This window comes from Colobus angolensis, unplaced genomic scaffold, assembly GCF_000951035.1.
Source record: "Colobus angolensis palliatus isolate OR3802 unplaced genomic scaffold, Cang.pa_1.0 Scaffold42, whole genome shotgun sequence".
NCBI classification, from domain to species: Eukaryota; Metazoa; Chordata; class Mammalia; order Primates; family Cercopithecidae; genus Colobus; species Colobus angolensis.
The window spans coordinates 6,016,530-6,036,836 of NW_012117599.1; the positions used below are offsets into that span (position 1 = coordinate 6,016,530).

The 20,307-nt window shown below is 39.0% G+C and overlaps 1 protein-coding gene across 5 annotated transcripts in view; it reads left to right on the plus strand.

Annotated features, from left to right (window-relative positions):
* Positions 1 to 20,307, plus strand: part of MAP4K4 (mitogen-activated protein kinase kinase kinase kinase 4) — a 189,954-nt gene that overhangs the window by 118,300 nt on the left and 51,347 nt on the right. For all 5 annotated transcript variants that reach the window (XM_011956595.1, XM_011956597.1, XM_011956596.1 and 2 more), the window contains exons 3-9: positions 2,975 to 3,100; positions 4,363 to 4,473; positions 8,546 to 8,636; positions 10,750 to 10,880; positions 13,056 to 13,110; positions 14,553 to 14,631; positions 18,486 to 18,661. In XM_011956595.1, coding sequence (XP_011811985.1) covers positions 2,975 to 3,100; positions 4,363 to 4,473; positions 8,546 to 8,636; positions 10,750 to 10,880; positions 13,056 to 13,110; positions 14,553 to 14,631; positions 18,486 to 18,661 — 769 coding nt within the window. The remainder of the gene's footprint in view (positions 1 to 2,974; positions 3,101 to 4,362; positions 4,474 to 8,545; positions 8,637 to 10,749; positions 10,881 to 13,055; positions 13,111 to 14,552; positions 14,632 to 18,485; positions 18,662 to 20,307) is intronic.

A 20,307-nucleotide genomic window follows, 5' to 3' on the forward strand; every position in this document is an offset into this window, starting at 1 on the left:
ATAAAACTTTTGAGGCATTAGGTTTCCTACTTTTATTTGGGGCATGCTTCCTCGTGTTCTATGTAATAAACATCGTTACCCTTTTCTGTTTTAGAATGAAGTTCCTTTGAAGCAAGGTCTCAAATAGAAGTGTTTCTCTGTTTTACTAGCTAGTCTAAACACTGGTTTTGTTTAGAATTAAGATGGTTATCTACTATTGAGTACCTCATTTTTCATTGCTGCTTTCAACATGGCCATATTTAAATCTCAGATAGAAATTTTACCTATTTGGTAGGACTTTGCAGGGTTTGAATGAGAATTATTATATCAACTCTATTGGGTCATGTGACTGCTGCCATATTTGTAGTCATCTATCAAAGTCACATGACAAGTGTGCCTGTAGAATATGTAGTTGTGCATCACTTAACAATGGGGTTATGTTCTCAGAAATGCATCATTCATTAGGCAGTTTTGCTGTTGTCCGTCATCAAAGTGTGTTTATGTAAACCTAGATGGTACACACGGGCTACCTGGTATGGCCTGTTGCTCCCAGGCTGCAGACATGTACAACATGCTACTGTACTGAATAGTGTAGGCAACTGAAAAATAATAGCAAGTAGTTGTGTATCTAAACATAGAAAAGAGATTGTCAAAATATTTTAGAAAAGATAAAAAATGGTACTTTCCACATAGAGCTCTGAACATTAATGGAGCTTACAGGGCTGGAGGTTGTTCTGGGTGAGTCAGTGAGTGAGTGGTGAGTGAGTGTGAAGGCCTGGGACTACTGTATGCTGCTGTAGACTTCATAGACACTGTACACTTAGGATACACTGAATTTGTAAAAAATATGCTTTCTTCAATCATAAATTAGCTTTAGGTTACTGTAACTCGTTTATTTTATAAAACTTTTAGGTACTTTTGTAATAACACTTAGCTTAAAAAACATTGCATAGCTGTACTAAAATATTTTCTTTTTAAAAATCTTTGTAAGCTTTTTTCTGTCTTTTCTAACTTTTTAAACATTTTGGTAAAAAGCGAAGACAGAAACACACACATTAGCTTAGACCTACACATGGTCAGGCTCATCAATATCTGTCTTCCACCTCCACATCTTGTCCCAGTGGGAGGTCTTCAAGGCAGTAGCACACATAGAACTGTCATCTCCTGTAATAACAATGCCTTCTTAGGGATACCTCCTGAAGGGTCTGCCTGAGGCTGTTGTAAGTTCCCTTTTTTTTTTTGTTTGTTTAAATAGGAGTATACTTTAATATAACAATAAAAGTGTAGTAAACAAACCACTAACATAGTCATTTATTAATGTGCAATAATTTTATACAACTGGCCGTGCGACAGGTTAGTTTAGCATCACCACAAACAGTAGGTGATGGGAATTTTTCAGCTTCATTTATTAATTTTATGGGTTCACTGTTGTATTTGCAGTCCTTTGTTGACTAAGATGTTATGTAGTGCATGACTGTACTATAATACTCTAGTGTTTATGTTTCAGAACCAAGCTGTAAAGCTGCCATCTTGAGAATTACTATTCTAAGATGACTACATGTCTTGTTATACATTTGTTTTCTAAAGCAGTAATGTATAACTGAAGTCTGTATTTGAAAAATTGTTTTTCCCATCTGATCTCATTAATATCTAATTAATGATGTCGCAGCTTTTAAAGCATAACAATTTGCAAATCAGACTTTCTTTAGGCTTGTAAGGCCTTAAGAGTGATTCTAGAGGTGTTAGACTGAAGCCGTAAGTAAGGTTCTTCCAAGTTGTGTGTAAGTGCATGCATACACACACACACACACGCACACGCATGTATGTCTAGGCTACTCAGAGCCCCTACTCTTACCTGGAGAGAGAAGGACATCAAGTTATGAGTGGGGATGGTTGTGTCAGTGTAGAAAAGTAAGGACATTTTAGGGGACTAGTCATCTTTTCCTTTTGAAAATGTATGCAGTATAGGGGATTCTAGAGATCTGGTCATCAGATTTCTCCCAATCTTACACTGTGCTTTTCTAATCAAGGATGATTTTCCCTTTCCTGCACAGTTCCTGTTCTTTCTCACTTTAACTCTGCTTTCCCTTCATTCTGTACTAACTACAAATCTTCCTTAACCTGACTCTTCGCAGATAGTATGTCATGTGTATATAACAAGGAACAGAATGTCTACCTGGCTGGTGTGCACAGCTTCTTCTCCAGGTTTATATGGGAGATAGGTGGAGATCACAGACTTCTCAGCCTTTGTCATTCACAAGGGCAACTTATTTTTATTTTCCAGACTTACGTCACTATCTGTTTCCTTCATTCCCCACCCTAACCTTCTCACACAAACTCTGGATTTCTTCCTCTGCTCATCTTATTTCAATAAACCAAGATGCTAGGAGAGGAGCCAAGTCTGAAACAATGTTCTCAGTGATGTTTTGTTACTGGGACCCACTGGACTCAGCTGAACCTCTTTTCAGGTTAGTGGGTTCTCACTGAGCACACCGTCACAGACTGCACCTCCAGCCTGCATTCATGTATTCAGCACTCTGCCTTGGCTTCACTAGAGGGTGCTGTCGTGCAGGGTTGTTCGAGGTAAACGTTTTCTGGACTTACACGGACCAGATGATCTGTATTTGCAAAGGAAACAGACTTTCCAAGTGATAAGTTCAAATAGTATCAGTCATTTCCCTTTTTTGGTCCCATTTTTACAGCTGAACAAACCGAGGCTCGGAGAAGTGGAGTGCATTTCCAGAGGTCACAGTTAGTGGGAGAACTGGCCAGGCAGTCCCCTCGCACTGTTAGCATCACGTCCTATAATCACACTTGAAAGGATGAGTCCTCTAAGATTCCTGTTCTTGGCATAAGGATGAAGTGAATGCATATGTGCCTCTGCTCCTGGAGGGTGGGGAACTTGTGTTCCTTTCATTATTGTATGTAGTGTGGGGGAAGTAAAGTCATGCACACCGTTCAGTAGCCACACATTTTATTTTTATTTTTTCTTAAGGATGAAGAGGAAGAAATCAAACTGGAGATAAATATGCTAAAGAAATACTCTCATCACAGAAATATTGCAACGTATTATGGTGCTTTCATCAAAAAGAGCCCTCCAGGACATGATGACCAACTCTGGGTAGGTGGATGTTTCCTGAGCATTTGTGGGCATTCCATTTGCTTGAATTGTAAGGGCATGGCGCGGGTGGGGGCTGGGGGGAAGGGAGGGAAGAAAAACAATGAGGAGGAGCAGTAAGTAGCTGGCAGATTCTAAGGGCTTCCTTGGCCGATGTCTCTGGGTTGACTATATGCTGGTTGTTTTATTTTGATACTGATTTCACATTGCATGGAAAAAAGTTAACTTTGTGTTTCCAGAATAAAACGGCAGCATCTAGAAGGAATGTGATCAGATAGCAAGGAAATTAGGAGCTTGAAAGCAATACAATAAAAACTTTATTTATGGGAACAAAATTAATTTGAAAACTCAGCAAATTGAGCTTACCACTTGGAAATGAGAGACAGATCTCAAGAAACAAACTTCTGTCAGGAGCTTATTAATAGTATTAATGATAATAGCTAATTAAAACAAATTACAGGGAAATTTCTGGAATTGACACATTCAACCTTATCTCTTTTTGAACACATTTGTATTCAAGATAATGACCTGGAGATACCATCAGATCTGTGGCTATCACATTATTTAAACTTACAAAGCAGGAAGAAAGATTAATACTTTTTGTATCAGTATTTTTAAAGGGCCATTACAGAAAACATTTGCAAAATTAAATAGAGGGAAAAAGTTTACCCTGTAACCATTGCCCAAATCAGGTCCTAGTTAAAATTTTAGAACAGTTCAGTTCGGTTTATTTTCTGGGTACTTTAAACATACCATTGTGATCATATTGTTCAAACATTCAGATACTGTAAATATTGCATTAAAAATTGTATAACTGCTTAAAAATACTATTTTTTATTCATATTAGACCCAGTTAATATAATAGTTTGAGGATCATAATGTGAAAAATAGAATGTTTTTGAGGCAAAATGAAAAAGAATGTTAGGGAATATTTGAGTCAGATATTTGATAATTGGGCAGTGATGAGGAGCAAAGTGATCTTCCTGTGCCCGTGTGCTTCTGAGAGAGAATGAGCGCTTCAGAATTGCTGCGTTTGGGTGTGCCATAGAACACCAGACACTCTCAGTCTCCTGGACCAAATGTACGGAGCTAATACATGGGACCGTGAAATGAGCTTTTTATTTAGGTGCCTCCAAATTATTATGAGTTATTTAGGAGCATCACGTTTCCAGGTCTTTAGAATAAAGAGATGGCATGGTGGTTAAACTGGTTTTCCCAATTTCTCCAAGATGTGTTACTCACCTTGTGTCTTGTCTGCCCTGTAGCTTGTTATGGAGTTCTGTGGGGCTGGGTCCATTACAGACCTTGTGAAGAACACGAAAGGGAACACACTCAAAGAAGACTGGATCGCTTACATCTCCAGAGAAATCCTGAGGGTGAGGAAAGTGGGTGGCTACAGTGCTCCAACCCATGATCCTGTGCTTCCGTTTTCATTTCCCCAGCCGCAAGTACTTCTTTGCATTACTTATACATATATAGATTATTCTCTTTGACAGCCAAGGATTCTGTATATCTAGCTAGCTTTGATAATTTTAGGCTACATCATGATTTGACTCTGGCAAGTATGTAAAGAAGGTCGACTTAAATAAAAAAAGCTTTTATGTATTTCCCTGAATTTACTTTCCATGGCATCATGACATACCTATTGGCAGCTTTCCTTTGAGTTAAAAGGAACTCAGAGTGGAGGGGAAGAGAACTAATCTCCAACTATTGTTTTTAAAGGAATTCTGTGGATAAGCTTATAAATAAATACTAATGATGCTGAATGCTGATTTTCAAAATCACCTTGAAGACTTTGGTGTTAGCTACTAGAATCTGTTACAATATTTATGAAGAAGAGTTAGAATGTTTAATATTATTGACAGCCATTTGGAAAGCTGGCTAATGATCTTAGAGTAAGTTTCTGAACTACTATTTTAGCAGCTTTTAAATGTTTCTTTTGAGTAGTAAAGCCATGTTGACGGCACAGGCAGAGGGGTTCTAGGATTTCGTATTTGAGCAGTGCATGTAGGATATTACCAGTGGGTCTCTTCCTTCATTTGGCCGTCACAGTTTTTCTTTCTACTTCATCCCTGAATTACACACAGACATTACTTGGTTGCATTTCGTTTACCTACCACATTAAAAAAAAAGATTATGAAGTTAAATTGAAGCACAATTCTTGTGCTTCCCCCACTAATAAAAAAACTTAAAGTAATGAATAAGTTATTTTAATTTTTTTAATAAGTAAAGTTATCCCACTTTTTATATGTAAGATTCATAGAGGATTGCAGGTTTAAAAACTGCCATCTAGACTTCCTAGAGAAATGTTTAATTTTTTTTTTTTTTTTAGATATTTATGTAGTCCTTGAAAAGAGGCAGTTCTCCTAAGAAGACTAGTTGTGCGGGGTGGGGTAGGGTGACAGGAGAACCATCTTTTTATAAACACTTGCAAATGTCATTAAAGTGTCAGGATCTTTTATGACTGTTATAGAAAGCAGAGCCTAAATGTGGGAAACTTTCCTGCCCTATACTACTGTAAAGGAAGTCAGGTACTGGGCCAGATGGATTTCCTCTGTTAACAACTAAAAGTCTTTAGCATGGTAGGCAGGATAGAACATTGGTTGAGTGGTTGGAGACTAGCATAAGTTAGACCTGGGTTTGAGTCCTGCCTCTGCTGCTTATCTATAGCACACCCTATGTTATTCAACTTTCAGGACTTATTTTCTCCTCATCCATACATTTTAGATACCAACCTTTTGAAATTACTTTTGTTAGGAGAATTCAATGAGTTAGTGTATATTAATCATTTAATGTAACATTTGGATACATAGCTACCTATCAGTGACTATTAATTGTTGTCATTATTCTTTGTTTTAAACACCCACTCTCCTGCCATACACATCCCCACCCACATACCCACGCCCCCTACGTTTCTTGTATGTAATTCCAGTATGGGATATCTCAAGCAGAGAACTAGCTTTTAGCATAATGTCCTAGGCATCAAATGTATTTCAGCCTCCAAGACAAATGTGTTTCTATACCCAGGCAAGCATTGTTTACCTATCATATGTAATATGTACATTTAGGCATTTTACCATCAATAATCTCCAGTAACATTTAAAAGAAGCCAAAGTTGTTTGATGCCTCTAAGCCAGCTTGAGTGTGGCATGTGAATGAACATCTTTTTGAGACATAGCAAATCTTTTTCACCTCACTGGGCATCTAAAACACGAACTGCCTTTGCCTACATTTCATCTAGAATGGGAGTTTTTCCTTGTGACAAAAGTTTAAATTAACTAAAAACAAGCAAATGCCTCAGGGAGAGTTCGTGTGTCATGCAGTAGTATGTGTTCATTATAGGGGTTACTAAGAGTTGGCTTTGGTAAAGAGAAGGCAAGATGATAAGCTGGAGGTAAGGCCTCATGAGAAAGGAATGCAGCCACCCCCAGACAGATAAGCTGTGTTCTCAAAGACGGTTGGGGTTAGACAGTTTCTGTGGTGGCAAAACCTTTCCTCATTTCTCACTAGATGTTGGATTTAGACATTATGATCATTATGATCAGACCCTTTGAATGGTGAGAGTCCTAATCTGGTAGGCCTCAGCCAAAAGAGAAGTGCTTTTTGGAGCCAGCACAGTTACCCTCTGGACCACAAGGCTTAGCAGCAAGGCCAGCATGTTCTTTTTAACCCACTTCCATGTTCACATTCCACAAGGCAGTATCTTCATATTGAACATGGGAACTTAGAGCTTTCTATAACCAATGCTGTATGGCAGCCTTTGACTGCTCTTTAATTCTGTGACCATGCATGATACAGAGTCAAGGGGAAAATGTTTCCTGGTTTAGAAACACTGATGCATTTGCTTGAGGGTAGGTCCTTTGCTGAGTGTTTGGACTTGGTGTCTCTGCTAAGGAAGGATAATTGTGGCCTGTTTTCTGGTATGGGACTAGTTGAACACACATACACTCCCAGGTACTTCATGGAAGAAAAAGGTTCTTCTTTTTGCTAGTAATCATTAACATTGTTGCAGAGCTATTAGATACACTTAATTCCCTGTAGAAGCAGTGATCCTGTAGCAGTATAGACAGGAAAACAGGCATTGTTCCATACATTTATTGCTGGTAATGAACAAGAGTGCATGCAAGCCACGTTTGTTTGACAAGATGTGGGTGCTTATGTTTGTTGTTAAGATAGTTCTGTAAAAGTTTAAGAAGAGGTTGGCAAGTTAGAAAACAAAAATGAACTGAAGTAATAGAAATAGGAATTACGAAGAATTGGGGAACTTAGCTTTTGTGTCTCTCCTTTTGCTATTTGAAGTTATACCATACTGAGAGGAGGTACTTTGTTCCTAACTATAGCAATAAGGTACCATATATTTTTAGTGCTTTCTTCTCTAGTCAGTGCTTTGTGGTATGATGCCGCACATCCTGTGTTGTGAAAAATAAACAGAGCTGTCAAATAAGCTTTGCTCTGTTTCATAGACAGACCAGTACATGAATGTTTAGAAGCCCCCTGTGTTAGAAAAATTAGTATTCTAGAGGAGCTGTTGTATTTAATTCATATCTTACAAAGTAATGATAACAATAAAACCCCATGAAAAAAGAATAAACAGGAAAAAAATCAAATAACCCTTACTTATAATCTGCCCATTTTGGATTGAGACATTTTAGAGTAAATAGGTTGCTTGTATCTTAAGGAGGTGAGCTGTATATTTGGCTTCTCTCGCTAAGGACAGAATAAGTAAATGAGTTGTGAGAATGATGCATTGCTGTCTCTTGGACCATATTTGGATGCAACATGTGTTTTTGTTCTTCCACCACCTCTCGTAAGAGACAAGCTTTTGGGCCTCATTCCAGATACAAGGTCATCAAAAAGTGTTATATGCTCAGAAGGTTTGTTTCCTTGGGAAAGAAAGATATTTTATTTGAACACAAGGCTCTTTTGACAGCACAATCATTTTCTGCTTGGGATGGAGGTGGGATTGATCAGCACTTAGCAGTTTGTCATTGTGCAGTGGGAAGGCTAGCCAGTGTTAAAGAGCCAGATTTCAAAGCCCTCTCTTGCCCTTTGCTTTTCCCCTGAGATGTGTCTAGTTCAAATATGCCCACGGGGTCACCCTCTAGACATTTAGCGTGGGAAAGGAACCACCCTGTACACAAATAGCACAAATTATAGCAGAGAAACTGCAGATGGTAATCTGCAGTGTATCTTAAAGGCACAGCTAGAAGTGGTCATGTTGCTCACACGGGGAACCTAACCCACTGGGAATGTGGAGGGTGGGGAGGACTTCTTTCTGTGTGTGTGGTGGTATTGGTGCTTTCTGGGAATGCACTAAGAGTGAAGTTAATGTTCATGAGCTCACAAACACCGTTGGTCCACATGTGCACTTTCTTATAAAAGGTGTGTTCCTGGCTGTTTACTTGTAGTCACAGAAAACTAAAATTCAGGCCTGTCTTTCCTATTCAGGGACTGGCACATCTTCACATTCATCACGTGATTCACCGGGATATCAAGGGCCAGAATGTGTTGCTGACTGAGAATGCAGAGGTGAAACTTGGTATGTAATGGATATGCGGCGTGATCTCGTAATTGCACCTGGCACAAGCCAGCTGCGCTCCCAGTTCTGCTTCCATCTAGCTAAAAGTTCAGTCTGTTACCCATGTTTTCTATTTCTGTTCTTAAGAATGTGGGAACCGAGCATATTGCTTAGCCTGGCTCCAGCCTCCCCACTTCCATGTTAGTTCCCCCTCACCTCCCACCCCCTGGTTCTCTATACAGCAGCCAGACTGATCTTCAAATCAGACCATGCCACTTTCCTGCTTAAAGACCCTTAATGGCTTCCTATTTTACTTTGAATAAAACTGACATTTCTCACCCTTGCCTATAAAAAGCCATGTAGAATCTGATGCCTGCTACTTTTCCCTCCTCATTTTATGTCCCTCTTTACTTCTGTCTTCATCAGTCACTGTCTTTTTTTCTTTTTTTAAACTTCCTGGGTCTTGCCTTGGGGCCTTTGTATAACTGTTTCCCATTGGGAAGACTTGACTTCAGTTCTGAAGTCACAGTTTTTTTTCTCATGTTCAGGGGGCTTTTCCAACCTCTGATCTGTCTTGGGCCTTGCTGCTTGTTTCTTTCATAGTATTGTTCACAATTTATGGTTATGTGATTGTTTTTTACTTCTGTTACTGTCTCCTTTGCCAGAATGTAGATTCTGGGAATGCAGCAAATAGCCTATTACCCAGCACCCAGCGTAGTGACTTCACTGTAGTAGGTGCTCGATAAATTTCTGCATGGATAGGTAATTACAGCCCATGGTGTTTTCCTGGAGTTATTCACAAGGGTTCTTTTATATTTCTTGTTTCCTTTAGCTGGGTCTGAACTCATTCTACTTTCATCTAAGTGTTGTATCACATTTTTCAATAGCATTTGTATTAATTTTTCTTCCACTAGCACATCACAACAAAATTCTTTCTGTTTATATGGGTTTGGTCCACCTTTCTTTTAGAAATCATAGGCATAGCTGTTGTACTATAAAAGTAACATCTTCATAGTTACTTTCTTGCATAGTGTCTGTGTTTGTTGGTCTTCTATGGAGGAATCTGCCCAATTGGAAACTCCCCTCAGGGCTAAGATAGGAAGCGCTTGAGCAGTTCTCATACCAAATGACTCAGTGAGCTGTGCGTTCCCTGCACTGGTCTCCTGGTACCGGCCTGTGATAGTCCCTGAGTGATCACTTAGTGATTGGTTACCGTTGCCTTCCAAGTTGCTGTGATGCTCGCTTAGGCTTCCTGTGCTGCCTGGCCCATGTGTCTCTGTCTCTGAAGGAGTACTCAGTGAGTAAGTCCACACCCTGGACAAGCCATTTTCTGAGCGTATTCTGTGCATAGAAGTTGAATCGATGATCCCTTTAAGTCATCTCAGCACTTTGTAGGCCTTTCTGCATGGGTGCCTCCACCTTTGCAGGTTCTTGCTGGGGTAATGGTAGTGTGTGTGGTGATAGTGTTGGCAGGGACAGATGGCAGGCATTCCGTTAGAGGTCATGGTCTTCCTGCCAGCTCTGCCTCCCATCCTTGAACTTTCCTCTAGACCACCACCACCATCCAATTGGGTGGGATGCAGAAGTCACTGAAAAATCAGCAGAAGTCCCAAGTGCTTTAGGATGTGGTGTTTGTGAACATATGATTTAGCTTGCTTTTTTTTTTTTTTTAAATTCAGTACTGTTTTTTTTTTTTTCAAGAAAACTTTTGTGAATTTCTTATCTTTATGGTTATTAGTGCTGTTTAAGAAGGTAAGTCAAGTGCGTCTTCAGTCAGTTCTCCAGAACCTGGGGCTCTCTGTGACTTGATCTTGTTTGCAGCAGTTCTCTGAAAGCACTGAAGGTTGTAGTTCATTCAAAAGGCCCTCTGCTGGTCACTGTCGGAGAAGCTGGAGAGGCAGCCAGATCCAGGCTTCACAGAAGCTTCCAGACTGGTAGAGGATCTCACAGCCTCGGTGGCTTTATTGTGGAAGGGCACTCCTGACCAGTGGTGCCTGCCTTGAAGAGGATTGCATATTCATGAAGCACTGCTGTTTCAGTTTACTATGAAGACATTTCCTCCTTGTGTTTTTTCACAAGTATATCTGGTTTGTAATTGTGTTTCACTTTATCTTCCTTTCTCTTCCTCCTACAGTTGACTTTGGTGTGAGTGCTCAGCTGGACAGGACAGTGGGGCGGAGAAATACGTTCATAGGCACTCCCTACTGGATGGCTCCTGAGGTCATCGCCTGTGATGAGAACCCAGATGCCACCTATGATTACAGAGTAAGAGGCACCTGCTCTGTAGGCCTTTGCAGGGCCACTGGCATGCCTGAGGGATGGGGGCTTTGCTTATAAATTGCACACCCCTTGTCTGCCTGCTTTTTCAGGGAGGAAGACCTTCAGTGAGGAAAATTGCAGGTGCAAATTTTTCAGGACAGTATTCAGATGCTGTCTTTTTTGTCCATTTGTATCACGTGACTGTGTTCTCATTAAGGAATACACTGGTTTCAAAGCAGTCTGGAGCACTTTGTTGTGCCTAGAACTTTTTGTTCCTATTTACTATCCTTTTTTTTTTTTTTAAACTGGAAGAATATATTAGAATCGAATATTTATTCTTTTTAAAATATTGCCAATGTATAGTAATAGCTTCATTTGAGTGAAATTTTGTATTATTCTTGTTAAACTGCTGTACAGCTTTGATTTGGTATACAAATTTATTTAAATTATTAGAGTGACCTCTAGGGAGTTGAATCAATAATACACTTAAAAAAAAATCTAGATGTAAATCCATGCTTGATATCAGACTCAGGTTACTATGTTTACAAAAGCTGTTTTTAAAAATCCATGCCTTAATTAGATGAGCCAGACTGGTTAATATACCTGTTAATGATATGCAAAATGGAATTCATGTCTTAACAGTCTCCCATGTATTTTAGTATTTATTACAAATGTCCAGTTAATGAGACTTAATTTAAGTGTGCAGAGTAAGTTTTATTTTTTATATACTGAAGTATCTTAGAATAGATAACAGACTTTGTGACTTTCCACTCCTTAACTATGTCTCTAAAATTTGAAAATGTTTTCCAGCATTCCCCAAATAATTATTATACCTAAGTAAGTACAAATAGTTAATACAAAGTTGGTTATTAGACACTGGTTTTTTTGTTTTTGTTTTTGTTTTGCCATAAACCTGACTTTCTGAAGAGCGTGGGCCTATTGTCTAATGTTCTACCCTTGAGATTTGTCTCATTACTTCTTTATGTCATTTAGTTTGTTTCCTGTAAACTAGAAAGGCTTAATTTGTATCAAGGAAAACCTTCTTAGCAAAATCACCACTGGGGAGGTGGAGGTGGAGGTGGAGGTGGAGGTGGAGGTGCTTCCTGTTGCCTCACAGCAGGGGACATGCAGAACTGTTCATCCCCCGCTCATGTTGCCAGGAGTGGCCACTGGGTTAGGGTAGTGAGCCCCTTTGTGTACCCTGATAGTATAGAAAGCTTAATGAAAATAAGGGAGGAAGGGTAGGTCTCTCCTTTTTGTTGTATTCAGATATATGTGTCTGAACTTTGTAATATAAGTATAGATTATTTAGAAAACCTTTAAACTGAGCAAGTTTAATTCCTTGGTTAGGATAGCATATAAACAAATATATAGTAATGATAATAACTATCCTCATCTACTTTTCAAAAATTCTTTTTTTTGGATTTTAAGAAATATCGTCTGAGATATTTGCACCTGCAATTTTCCTCACTGAAGGTCTTCCTCCCTGAAAAAGCTTTAGTACATCAAACAGTGTTTAGTGAGTACCCTCCATTACAAAAGTAAATAAAACTGGCAAAAATGCCTGCCTTCATGGAACTTATATTTGAGCAGAAAGTGAAGTTTAATTCAAATTTTAAATTGAGTATTTCAAGGGAATCAGAAAAAAAAAAAAAGATTCCATGTACAGAAAACCAGCTGACTTGTTTGGTTTGCAAGTAGGGTGGGGATGCTTAGTGGCATGATTTGAATTAGTGAGCCCCGTTAGGTTTTGTGAATTCAGTGGCGAGCACTTTGTAAAGAATGGTTTCTGGCCTTTAAACTTTAAAATCTTAATTAAGTTTGAGTTACCAACAATAAACATCAATCTGGGCCAGAAGTCTAAAGTATTGAATGCTTATGAAGAAATGAAGAAACATATTGAACAGTAGACCATTCACTGAACAGTTAGAGAGAGGTTTTTAAGTGGACCAGCTCTAGTTCATTCATAGATGTGAGTGGTTTTAATTAAATCAATTTTCTCCTCCCTCCCTCCCTCCCTCGTTCCCTCCTTCCATAAGTTCTACAAATGTGTTTGTACTTTTAATTTTCTGGCAAACTTCATTTTGGTTTATATAGCAAAGTTGTGTGCATAGCCAGACATGTAAGTTAGTGGCTTTATAGCTACTCCAGTATCCGTAATATACTGTTTTATTTTTGCAGAGTGATCTTTGGTCTTGTGGCATTACAGCCATCGAGATGGCAGAAGGTGCTCCCCGTAAGTAACTTTCTTTTCTTTTTAGCTCACTTGTTAACGTGTAACTTAAACCTCTCCCAAGACTTCAAAAAGAACAGCTCAGCTCCATGGATAAAGGCATTTCTGGTAGACTGTTTAGATAAAGGCATCATCAATGTAGTCAAGTTTTAGATATAAAAGAAATTCTTGGCAACCACTATTACTATTCCTTTTAAATATCTCTAGGAGGCCTATAGGCTACATTTTATTTTATTTAAGTTGTACTCAAATGTGTGACCTGAAATAGTGCTGAGATCAGATAATAAGTAGTAAGTTTTCTCTTTACATTTTAAATTGAATAATTCAGTGAAACTAGTCCTAACACATGAAATTTTAGTATTAAGTTTTGACTTTACAAATGGAGGCAAAACTTTATTAATAGAATAATTTTTTGTGCGTGTTAACTGAAATTTTGTGAGTGTTTGCTTCTCCATTGGATTAAATTAATGAGAACTTCATATAATTCATTTTTGATGACGGATGAGGTAGAACTGCAGAGAACAAAGGGAAAAAAAAACTGCATTTTCTGCTGTCCCCGTTAAAAAAGGTCTACACAAAGAATATATAACTGTCTGGCATGGCATGTAGTTGCTGCTGAATAAATATTTGTTGAATGAATGAAAATAATTATTGACAGCTAAAAATTAGTTTTCAGTGTAGAAATAGATCTGCCTCAAACACCATACATTCCCCTGTGCTTCCCTCTAAGAAAGTAAGGCAGGGAAGTACCACCTCATCCTTTGTCTCAGTTTTTGTTCACAAGGGGAATAGTATTGTCTGCCCCTCCTCATTGCCCAGATGCCTTGTAAGGGTCTTTTGAAGGTAAAGAAACACATGAAAATGCACGTTGCCTATGGTGACTTAGTAATGCCTACGTGTGTGCCTAACTCACCTTTATTGGGTGAGTGATAGGAGTACAAAAACAGTAATTGCACAGAATTAAATCCATTTCATGCTCAATTTTTGCTCTTTCTAGTATTTTTAGCTATAACAACAAACAGCATTTCTGGAGGGCCTGACTGTGCTCATTCTGTTCCAGGCATTGTGTGAAGGCCTTTGCAAGCCATATCTTACTTAATCTCCACAACAACCCAATGAAAAATGCAATCATTTTCATTGTAATCTTACAGATAGTTTAACAACTTAAATGTTAGTTCCTATAAGACTTAGATTTATGAAAACTTTCCAATGTCTGTTTGAAAATATATATTCTTCTTGTTGCTCTCATCCTCCCACTGTGCTGTTTTTAAATGGGAAATTCAGGGTATGCCCTGGAGTTTATAACTAGGTGTCTAGACTGCTCGGTATGAAGCCTATCAGTCAGACGATGGGCCAGAGCATTTCATGTTGTTTATGACTGAGCCCTAGAAATCAAGAATGAGTAAAATAAGTGCCATACTGACACGACCATCTCCTCTCCTCAGCTCTCTGTGACATGCATCCAATGAGAGCACTGTTTCTCATTCCCAGAAACCCTCCTCCCCGGCTGAAGTCAAAAAAATGGTAAGCTATATATGGTTTTTTGTTGTTCTTTTCCTTTTTTTTGTTTCTTTTTAGTTATACTTTGCTTTGAGATAAAATTCTGGCCCTTCTAATTCTGGGGAACACAAGAGCTGGTTCTCCAAAACACCAATTAAAAGGTGCGTTGATTTTTTTTTAAATGAGATTTTTCTTGATAAATTCTCTCTGAATTACAAAATGATGACAGATGACCAAATGAAACACTATAACATGTCTAAAGACAAATGTTCTATTTTAATATTTAGACATTCTTTTAAGTGTAATATACTTCTAAACATCTTTCCATTAAAGAAAGTGACTGGGCCCGGTGGCTCACACCTATAATCCCAGCACTTTGGGAGGCCAAGGCGGGCGGATCACCTGAGGTCAGCAGTTCGAGACCAGCCTGACCAACATGGAGAAACCCTGTCTCTACTGAAAAAAAATACAAAATTAGCCGGGCGTGATGACGATGCCTGTAATCCCAGCTACTCAGGAAGCTGAGGCAGGAGAATCGCTTGAACCCAGGAGGCAGAGGTTGTGGTGAGCCAAGATCACGCCATTGCACTCCAGCCTGAGCAACAAGAGCAAAACTCTGTCTCAAAAAAAAAAAAAAAGCTGTGTTGACTTGCAGTTCCTCAGATGTCGTAGGATTTTAAAATTAATGGAGGCTTTTACTGTAATTATTTTTTTTTTTTAACTGAAGTTAGACATACCACCTTTCATCGCAGAATAGCATATTAACAGAATGGTTTAATCTTCTTGGGCTGTCACTTTTCCTTCTCCTTGTAACTCTCATACATTTGTCAAACAGACTACTGATTGATACCCATAGAGAGAGAGAGGGTGATGACTTTCCCTGAGAGAAGCTGTTAGGATTGCAGCATTGTGGGAACATACTGTTGGGTTAGTTGTAAAATCTTGAAGAGAGAGAGCAGTGTTTTGGGTTCTGCTGAGAATTTTGCCGCCTCTTTGCCTCTTGAATTTCTTTCTGGGTCATTTCCTGTTTGTTCTCATCTGTACTCTGGCTCTTCATGCATGGCCTTCCCTCCTTTTTGTGTTCCTCTTTCTGTTTTTCTGGACTCATTGATTCCTACCTGCTATATGACTTCTTTTTTTTTTTTTTTTTTTTTTTTGAAGCAGTTCTTACTAGTTTTCCAATTGATGCTGCCTCCTCTTAGGTTCTTGACTCTCATTCTGAAATATGCAGAACATCTCAGAGTTAAGCTTCCATTGTGAATTTGGCCTTTTAGCTGTTCCTGTTTATGCTTTTTTTCTTGTTTGCTCACCTTCTGGTGATTTGCACTCCTCTTTTCCCCTATGTTGTTGCACGCCAACACCCATCTTCATACCAGTTTTCTTCATGCTTCTCCCTGTATCTCACTGTCCTTGCCCCCAACGCATTTCACCATTCTTTCCCCTCTGTCTTCTGCTGGCAGGATTTTTCTCATTTTTTATACAGTCTTTAACCACATTTGGCTCCATGTGGCTGTCTGATTCCATTTACCTGTGTTTAGAATGGTTTTTATTACCACGGAGTTATAAGGATTTTAGCTCCAGTCAGTCTTCTGTATTAAGACATAATAACTCTGGACATCCTCAGGTGGCCATGCCTAGGGAAACCCAATGTGTATAGCTGATATCACCAAGGAATCAGCTATGGAGCTGGAGTAACTCTTTACCCAGTTCATGCTTTGATTAAGTAGTACTTATTCTCCCCTTTACTTTATCTCTCTCAGATTTTGTTGACAGAAGTCTGTACTGGAAGGATTGCTAAGTTAATACTGTCTTCAGGGTACCTCACACTCCGATTATTCTGTCCATTAGCTACAGTTTTGTGTTAACCACTGTGTGTCCAACATACAGTGATAACAAAGATACAGTGGTAGACGGCAATAAATGCTTCCTGTGTTCTTTTCTTACACCAAACTTTCTTTAAACTGGATTAGGTGACACATTTCATCCATTTATATCCCTGTTCTCATGTTACCCAAGTATTCTAAAAGGATGAGATAATTACAGACGTAAAGTCCTTCTTCTTGTGATTGCTGTCCACTGTCCACCCGATGTAAATTCTGTTTTTTGGAGAAATGGCTTTCAAAAGATGATCAGTGTCCTTCTGCCAGCAGAACTTGATTCTTGATTTTAGGAAATATTTTGTAGTCCATTGATTCTCAGATGTTAGTCTGTGGACACAATGTTTAGGAATCCTTTTGTAATCTTTTAACTGATGACTCTAACCTCAGAGTTTTTGGTCTGGGGAGTGACTCAGGTATTTGTATCTTCAATAAACTCCCCAAAATGATCTTTGTGGACATTGGGTCTTAGAATTCTCTGTGTTAAAGCATTTCACTATCCTGTGTAGAATCTTCCATGTTCCTCATTAAACGTAGAATAAAGTAACAGCGACTTTGAATGACTTTAAGGGCTTTTCTTTGAGCTGACCCTAACCTATTTTTCCATTCTTTTTCACTTTTCATGCTAGCCTCAGAAAATAACTCATTATTCTCTAACACTTCCCTACTTTAGTTCATATCATTCCTTCACTCTGGAATGTTGTCTTCTCTGTCCTACCTTATGAATATCAAGTATCCTACTTTTTCTTCTTGTCCAATCCACTGTAACAGGTTTTTTCTTCCTCTGTAAGTTTGATATATGTCTGCTGTTGTATCTACCTAAATTTCTCCACTTTATTTCTTATGTGTATGTGTTATAGAGCCTAACATAAACAAATGCAAATAGTTGATACATAAATATTTGTTGAATTGAAAAAAAGTTAAATTTTAATGGAAATACGAGACAATAGAAGTGATTCTTAAAAGCAGTGAAGTAGAAAGAGTGAACTAATTTTCTGACTCACATTTTTAAAGACTGAAGAATACCTCATTCATTCAACAAAAATTTATTCCATACCTCTTGTGGTGTGCATCCCTAGTGTTGAGCATTGCCTACGGGTTGAGATGTAGGAACCAGTTTTTGACCTGTACCATGTCAACCTTTCAGCGGGACAGAAACATAAAGCATGCAGTCTGTTAAAAGCAGATAACCCCGGAAGAAAGGTTCCTAACTTGGGGTCACATAGGGCAGAGTGTTCCCAGGAAGATTTACCAGAAGTGGTGATTCTTGAAATGAGTCTCAAAAAATAGGATAGGTGATTGGTAAGAGTGTCTTGACCAAGGCTAGGGCTGTGGTCCTCATGAGCTGGTTATGGAGAAACAGGCAGAAGTAAAAGTGGCTAGTATGGCAAATGTAGGTGACAGATTCATCTCTTCCCCTAAAGAGGACAGATTCATCTCTTCCTCCAAAAAACTCCAACAACTGTAATTTCACCTTTGTAGATTAAACAGAGGGAACTGACAAATCAACCGGTTTGGAACTCTGGTTGCAATGTCGAATTAACAGGTTCAAGAGCCCCAGCATTTGGTCATGGACTCTGCTCCTTTTCTTATCTCTTTGTCTGTCCTTGTCTTCTAGGTACCGGACATCTGTCCCGTCTGCCTTCATTTTATCAAAGACCTCCCGCTACCCCCTTGCCCCCGCCACTCCTGTAATTAAGTGATTAATGTACAATATTAGATTTGAGCCCAGTTCATTTAAATCTGACTTCCTTCTTAGTTCCCTATTTGTGTTGTGTTGTTAGCAATAGGATGCACCACTTAAACTGTGCTAAATTAATGGCTCCTGATCCTCAACAGTCCTGAGTTCCTATTTATGTTTCATACATTATTCCTGTGCATTTGCAGAATGTTCACAGTGAATTCTGAAGCTCTTCTTTATGTTGAGGCTTGTAAGTTACTGATATTTTGGATCTTTACTCTTTGTGGTGGAAATTTGATGATCTTTTTCACTTCTTACAGGTCGAAGAAATTTTTTAGTTTTATAGAAGGGTGCCTGGTGAAGAATTACATGCAGCGGCCCTCTACAGAGCAGCTTTTGAAACATCCTTTTATAAGGGATCAGCCAAATGAAAGGCAAGTTAGAATCCAGCTTAAGGATCATATAGATCGTACCAGGAAGAAGAGAGGCGAGAAAGGTACTAAGCCTGTTTTTGTTTTCATCCTTTAAAATGTTTATGTTTAGGTTCTTGCCAACTAGAGTAGGTCCCTCCCTTCCCAGGTGTGAGAGTGCTCACTTGGCCAGTGCTTGCAAGGTTTCTCTCTGCTTGCAGTTCACTGCTTAGGCCTGGGGTCCAGCCTGGCTCCAGGTGGAGTTGGCTGGAGCTTTGTGGTGTGTCACCAAGCTTACAGCGAATAAATAGGCATGACGATGGGATGCTCTTCTTGTTCCCGAGGGTGACGTCATTGTTGCTGCCCATTTTACTTCATCATGGATGTGTTCATGGCATATTTCACTGGGGTTTATTAAGCATCTGCTGTGAGCATCTCCATCAGTGTGTTTCTGTATAATTCTCCTGCCCAAGAACCTCCGCTCAGGGGTTTTTTTACTGCTCTACTCTATTACAAGTGGTGTGGCAGCATGGGCCACATGCATAGTCAGACGACTTTGCTTTAAACAGCATGCACAGCACAAGCATGCTCTTGTGCTAAATACTGAAGGTTCTTTTCTGTTCCCAGTATCTTTGTTTTATGTCTTTGCACATACTTTGCCGACCTTCCTGGAATGCTCTCCGTTTTCCTTCTGTCCAGCAAGGTGCAGTTCAAACATCATGACCATCTTTACTAAACCATCTTCTCTGAGGCTGCTGGCTCAGATTGATCTTTCTGTTTTGTGGGTCCTATAATAACATTATAGAACAACACTTGGATAACTGGTATTCTATTATTTTTTGGTTCAAATTTCAAGGTCAGAGAAGAAACTAAGAAGAGCAGGTTCAAGGCAGTAAAAGAATTGGTCAAAGTCTGGAGGCCTTTCTGCCTGTACTGGTATTCATAGTTAAGTTATCATTGATGTTCAGAATAACCTTTTTCCTTCTGATATACTTAGTTATAAAAGTAATTAGGCTTTGTTTATTAAGCTATGCAATTGTAACACAGTTAACTAAAACTTGAAAGCAAGACTTTTTTTCCTTAACTCTCAATTGACATGGAAGCACTGTTTAGGAAAAAATTATTTGCATATTGGATCATTTTCCCGTAACTTTACTTAGTAATAATAGCTAACATTCATGGAACATTTGCCAGATACCTTGGATCATCTCATGTTTTCCTCATCACCCACATTTTGCAGATGGAAACAGCAGAACACCTTCCCTTCCTTTCAGTCTTCAAGTCGCAGTGACCTCTTTATCTTCTCTTTGGGTTTACCTTCCAGATACCATCAGCCTCTTGTCAATAATTAGTAATTTGTAGTATAAAATTATAAACATAGCAGAGTACCTATTTTAAGGATTCTGCAGATTATTTAAGCTGGAATTTCCCTTTGAAGCTAGCAGAGTCCATTAAAATTAAATAGCTTTGATGGTTTAGCATACAGAAGAGCTTATGTTGTATGTGCAGACTGACAAATTTGTACGGAACCATATTTTAATTGCTCAGGCACTTTAAAACCAGGAAACTGATTTTCATCTTTTTTTTGGGGGGGGGGGGACACAGAGTCTTGCTCTGTCACCCAGGCTGGACTACAGTGGTGTGGTCTTGGCTCACTGCAACCTCTGCCTCCCTGGTTCAAGTGATTCTCCTGCCTCAGCCTCCTGAGTAGCTGGGATTACAGGCGTGCACC